Source organism: Nylanderia fulva, unplaced genomic scaffold (assembly GCF_048542155.1).
Source record: "Nylanderia fulva isolate GAGA-0341 unplaced genomic scaffold, ASM4854215v1 Scaffold152, whole genome shotgun sequence".
Lineage (NCBI taxonomy): Eukaryota > Metazoa > Arthropoda > Insecta > Hymenoptera > Formicidae > Nylanderia > Nylanderia fulva.
Genome location: NW_028189753.1, coordinates 54,080 through 60,741, shown reverse-complemented (window position 1 = coordinate 60,741; position 6,662 = coordinate 54,080). Strand labels below are relative to the sequence as shown.

The following is a 6,662-nucleotide window of genomic DNA, read 5'->3' as shown; positions in this document are numbered from 1 at the left end:
ATGTGAAATTAAAAAAGGAAACAATAAATGTTTTAGGCAAAATTACCGATAAATTGGAAGATAAAAATATTCTAGATATTGTAAAACATATGAGTTCATATATTAATGATATAGAATGTATGGTTTTAGCATGTAAATTTATACAAAATAATAAAAGAATTTTAAATAATGCTAAAGTATCAAAAGAGGTTTATAAATTGTGTTCTAAATATTTGGTAAATGAAAATGTCAGAATGGAAGTTCTTAAGGTTATTGAGCTTGGGTACAAAAAGTTTGACATAAAAAAATTGCCAATTGAATTGTTGCCTTTGCTATGCAATGTTTTAAGTGATGGAATGATACAAGATTATACCTTTAACTTGATAGAAGAGATTTTAGAGTATCTAAAGGAAAATAAAACTGAAATTATTTCAAAAGATTGGAAGATGAACAATATTTGCGAAGCATTTAAATATTTAATCAGTGATAAAAAGGGTAAGGATATGAAAGAGAGAAATATAGACTCTTACAAGGAAGTAACAAGCAAAAATGACAAAAGAATTGATATAGTTAAAAAAGAGGAATCTCAATTAGACAAACCTTGTAAAGATGAAGAATGGTGTGATAATTGGTAGATAGATGATATTAAATCTACAGGTTAGAGAAGTATCTTGTTAGATTCTTAAGCAGAGGTGTGTATCTGAGAAAGTATGTAATTGGTGCGTATTTTGAGCTATTTCTTGCACTGTCTTTTAGAGGTGGAATCCGAGATCTATCTCCGTGAGATAGAGGGTTAAATAACTCACCGATACTTGGTAGATCATCTCTACATAGATTCAACGGGAAGTTTTGTTGTGGTTTGTTAAATAAGTTTTTTACTATCTCAGTTCGGGTGGTGAAGTGGAGGGAACATAACTTGTACTCTATGGGAAACGAGTTAAATAAATGATCTTTGTTGAGAGTGATAGTGCAGTAGGAATTGAAGTAGGGCCCAGCACAGTAGGAGCATTCCTTGACATCAATAAAATAATTTATTAGCGATTTGTCTGTATTTTTGTACACTCTCAGGTTTTCTCTAATGATCTTCCTGCAACAGATCTCTTTGAGTGCAAGGACAGGTGGTCCCGCAATTCTTATTTTAATCCCATCTAGATGTTTGAATGTACAGCCGTCACATTCTAGCTCGTTGAGTATGGGTAGCTGAATTATCTCCATTGGAATGCTTTTTATTCTGTTTCTTGATACGTTGAGATGTTTTAGGGAGGTCAATTTCCCGAGAAATTGTGGTAATCTTTTGAATTTGTTTTCGTCCAACTGGAGATACTCAAGCTTTTTTAGGGATGTAATGGATTTGGGCAGACTCCTAAGTCTGTTTTGTGAGAGATTCAATTCCCTGAGCTCCTTCAACATTCCAATTTCCTCTGGCAACCTGGATATTCTGTTCCTGGATAGAACCAGCACCTTTAGGTTTGCAAGAAACCCGATTTCTCTTGGAATGGTGACAAGATAGTTGCAACACGCTTGGAACACATCCATCTCCTTGAAATATCGCACCTCGCTCGAGAGTTCTACAAGGAACTGCTTACACAGATACACCTGTTTGGTCAACTTTTTTAAATTCGTGTGTACCATCCTAACATGGAGTCCATGTATCATCAATCTTCTCAGTACCTTTTCCTTGTTCATTGAATATTCCATTCCTACAACCTCTCCTTCTTCCAGTCCCTCCATTTTGGCCATCGTTGACAGCATCTCATCAAATTTTCTGTTGATCTTCCAAATTGCAAATTCCAAATTAAGATGCGAGTACTTCCTTTTCAGCACTTTTCCCTCACATGGAAGCAAGTGATCTTCTATATTCAGCATCTTTAATATCTCAGGCGTTGAGGTATTTGACTTTCCTATTTTTATCTTGTAAGCACTTCTATTCTTCGAGAACTCCATTCCAAATACCATCTTCTTTTCTGAGTATTCTCCTTCTTCTTGGTTTCATATCCACCTCTTATCGACAATTACATTCTCTTCTGCTACACATGAAATGATCTCCATTTTGTTAGTGGTCCAGTTCCTCTTGTGTTCCGTGGTTTTATTTGTGGAAATGTGAAGCAGTGGTTTTAATAGGTAATGTGGTTAATGTATGACCACGGGGAAGGTGCATCCTCCCCAAGAGATATTTTGTGTGTAGGTTGAATTTCCAATGAATTCACAGCGTTCTGTACATATCCTCCGGTTCCACAGTCACAATCTCCATACTGTGATTTAGAACACTTTGGAGTGATACCCAATGAAATCCTTGGAAAAGGCCAAGAGGATATTCAGCAGGTCGATTCCAGGCAGAACATATCTGAGGGAGAGGGAAAGAACTAAGATCAAGGAATTTATAAGCTCTACTGAGTATTTATTAAATATTTCGGGTAATCCTGGTACTGGAAAGACCTCTACGGTATTGAACGCATTGAAAGGTAAGAAGTGTCTCTATCTGAACTCAATGAAGGTAAGGAATGTTTACCAAAAAATTGTACAAACAAAGGTGAAAATAGTTGTTGTGGATGAATTTGATAGATATTACAAGGAAAATGGCAAGGAATATTTATCATTGATCAAACACGTGAAAGAAGAGAAAAAGAAATTGATAAGTATATCAAACACACTGGAAGTATCTGAAAATACCCTCTATTTCAAACCTTACACCTCGGAAGAGATAGGTTCTATCATCAAGAATAAAATTAGGGAAGAGATAGGTGTAGAGATAGTTGATGACATAGCGATGGAAGTAATATCAAGGAAATTTGGAGATATCGGGGATATACGAAGGGTTTTTGATTACCTACTTGATCTCATAAAAAGAAAGTATATTAATGAGAGGGAGGACAAAAAGGATGAGATTTGTGTGGAGATAAAACATTCTCACATGGAAAAGAAAAATAAAGAGATTACAAAAATTAAAATTGGGGATATTTTGTGTGAACATAAAAGGTGCCAGAAGGATGGGGATAATATTCACCATAGAATTGTTAGAGAGTTACTTACTGGTGGGATAAACATTGATTGTTGCTATAAGAAATATCTGGAGAGATGCAAAGAGATGAAACTACAATTTTGCGATAGAAATGATTTTAACTTGATTTATGAAATAGCAAGAGGTGATATGTAAAAATGCAATTAGATGACTTATCCACCATATAAATTGATAGATAAAGGCGTTATTTTGATTGGGAGAAGTATTACAAGGAATATATAAATTGTAATATAAACCATGGAGTATCTTAAATTGACTTGATACTTTATTTTAAAAGAAATATTTTTGTATTTCTATCTAAAGATTTAATAGCGAAAACACACTATATCACAAGTATTAAAAGGCTTAGATCAGTGATCCCTGATGTTGTCTTTCCAATAGTTCCATTCACAACTTCATTCCAACATCTTCGTCTAGAAAGCAATACAACGAAGTACCATGACTACTGTTTAATTAAAGTCTGGTTTATACACATTTAGAGTCAATCTTCCGTTCCATACGCAATGGTGATTACAGATAGTGTTATCTGATTCTTAGAACATTATTGAGGGGAGATGGTAAGATAGTATTCTATCTTACTATGCCCGATGTGATTCTGTATAAGGCGGAACATAGCTCATCTCTTGCTTAACTCTCCCTGAATCCACTTACCATCTCAAAATAGGTGCAATACAATCTCTCTTCTTTGGATGCTTACAAGTTTTGTCAAAAATAAAATAAAACCAAGAAATTTGTTTTCACTATGGAATTAGTCTACTCATCTACTTCTTTTATAACATTCCCCATCATTAGTCACTAGCAAGATAACGTGGTTGGTGGGAGGTGTATGTCACTACAACTTGAGAGTAATTAAGCTGTGCTTGTGACCTGAGATGATTATCGTTAACTTTTATCACTTAGGACAGGTATATTGTTCGAAGAAATAAATATTAAATTTCATACCCAGAGAAGCTTTATTTAAATAGAATTTCTCCTCGGGAGAAGAGGTGTTCCATCAACAATTATTTTTATGTTATTTTCTCGGAATAGCTCTATTAATGTCCTCTTAACAGTAGGAGTACAATTGTCGATATATATTACCTTCAAAGACAAGTAATCTAAATCACTTATATCATTCTCTAGTAACTCTCGTGATAGATAACATGCTGTTATCTTCAATACTTCTGTTTTTCTATTATCCAAAGCCTTGATGATTTTTTCTTTGTCTAGAAAAACTCTATCCAATACCCATATTCTTATACGTACCATTACTTCCTGAGAAACCCCATTTCTTAAATACTTTAAATTAACCCATTAAAGGAATTATTTACCATTTACTCATATATTATCCATTAAATTAATATATCTCATGTGACTGAGTAATTTAATTTATCACCTTCCAATTAAATGTTGGACAATAAACATCACCAAAAATACTCTTCAACTAGAGAGACCTGTCAATGTGGAACACTGAGTAGTCCCTGAATACAACATTAAAATCACAAATTATCCCAGAATAATACAATTACTGGAGAAGATAAAGAATTGAAGAGAAAAATCAAATTTTAGTTGGGGAAGAAATAACAAAAAATAAGACGGTTGAGAGTGTATTGACTTACATTTGTAGGAGAAGAAATAATTAAATAAAATGTCTTAAAATAGACTTCAACAAAGGAAAACACATACATTTCAGAATATTTAACGATTGAAACATTTATTAATTATCTTTCACATATATTTCAGAACAAGTTTTGTGAATCATACATTATTTACACCCGTTATTAACATTTGTATCTATTACGATGTGATACATCATAAAGGAATAGAGAATCTTGATTAGCTGGTATGGTGTACAGTTAGAGACACAACCTCTTATTCCTTAAGTATTGACTGGCCAGTCATTTCTGGGGGGATTTCTATTCCCATGATGTAAAGAATGGTGGGTGCAACATCTTTGAGCGAGTAATTTGTGTTAGTGTATGTTTTTTGGGGTTTTTCATGTTCTACTTCAGAGTCACAAATTATTAACGGCACTTTGTAGGTTGGCTGTTTCCTGGGGAGATTGCCATTTTCATCTCTCATGCACTCAACATTTCCATAGCTCGCCGTAATGATCAACGTATAACCCTTATCTTCACATATCTTGTGTAGTGCACCGATGGACTCATCCACCATTTCGGTAACCTTACACGCGTCCACTTTACATCCTCCAACACGACTAGCCACATTTAATGGAGGAAAATTACAAACAATGAATGGTGTGTTCTTTTCAACCTCTCTGATGCATTGCTGCACACTCCTCAAAATATTCGTTTTTAGCTTTGGATCATGAACATATTCTCTGGCCATTTTTGAGAAAGATATTCTTTCCCTCATTGATGCTTCCAACCCACTAGTAAAAAGATGGGAGATGTCTTCGTGTTTTTCCCAATCAGTGATCTGAGATTGCAAATACCCATTTTCAGACAATACTTTGGATAGCTTATTCTCAATTTCTATTGTATCAAAAATTGGTGTTATATAACGATTTTTGCTGTATTCAGTCATTGTAAATATTTTACATTTATCTACAAACATGTTAGACACTAGTTTTCTCATTCCAAAAGCTTTGAAATTGAAGAAGAGAACTGTTTCTTGCGGTAAAACTGAGCCACCACGTAAAAAAATACATGGATAAAGGAAGTTGTCATTAATACCTTTTGCGTAACTGGACATAACACAATTTTCAATTATTTGATACTTGTTAAATCTTGGAAACCCTCGAGGTTTTATCATATTATAACATTCATTTGTGAATTCCTCAGTTTCATCTACATCCATGCTATAGTATCTCCCAGAAACAGACACAATCACTCCAAACCCCACTTCATTTATGTATTCTTTCAATGACTCTAAATATTTTAGAAAAGATCTAGGCCCCACATCTACACCATCTGCTATACAATGTATGTATACTTCCTCACATCTTCCCTTGCAATTCACAATGAGAGACTTTAAATGATCTATGTGTGAATAAATACCCGAATCGCTCACCAGCCCTATCAAGTGAATTACTCCTTTACCTGCAAATTTAACTCTATCTAGGTATTCCCCCATTTTACCCTCAGATATAGCCTTGTTGATTCTGGTTAGACTTTGCTCAACTATCCTTCCAGCTCCTATCGTTGAGTAACCAGCCTCTAGATTTCCCTTTTTACCCGGAGAAAGTCCCACATACTCTCCATGTGCATGGATTAGAAAACTAGGAAATCTCGAAATGAGTAGGGTGATGTAAGGGTGTGATGTATCTTTCACACCATCACATTTCTCTTCATCATGATTCCATTCATCAACTATCACAAGACACACTTTTTTCATTGATTGTCCCACTTCTCCACATTTTTATTTTAGTTGTGAAACAACGTTCTGTAACCTACTTTTTGATTCGAAGGGATGAAGCATCGTGTAATAGATATTTAAATAAAAGTTATGGTTTATTAAATATTTGTACAAGACTTTTGTTTATACTAACTATGGATTAAATTTACTTATTTACCAGCACCCTGTAAAATAAAATTTAATGGTGTCAATCTCACCAATCTCTTCAATATTAAAGCTTTTCTTTGATAAAGACGAAGCTGAGGCGTTTTTATCGAGTAGAAATGTGTTTTATGGCAAGTTCTTTTGTCCAGAGTGTTCGGAAATT

General features: G+C 34.2%; 1 protein-coding gene across 1 annotated transcript; it reads right to left on the bottom strand.

The window, feature by feature from the left end:
* Window positions 1-4,849: 4,849 nt before the first annotated feature.
* LOC114933283 (2,3-bisphosphoglycerate-independent phosphoglycerate mutase-like) lies at window positions 4,850-6,418 on the bottom strand. The gene is made up of 3 exons (XM_029305791.1): window positions 6,394-6,418; window positions 6,040-6,309; window positions 4,850-5,472 (listed from the first exon to the last, which is right to left on the bottom strand). Exons 1-3 carry the CDS (start codon window positions 6,416-6,418, stop codon window positions 4,850-4,852), a joined length of 918 nt encoding a protein of 305 aa, XP_029161624.1.
* Between the last annotated feature and the right edge of the window lie 244 nt (window positions 6,419-6,662).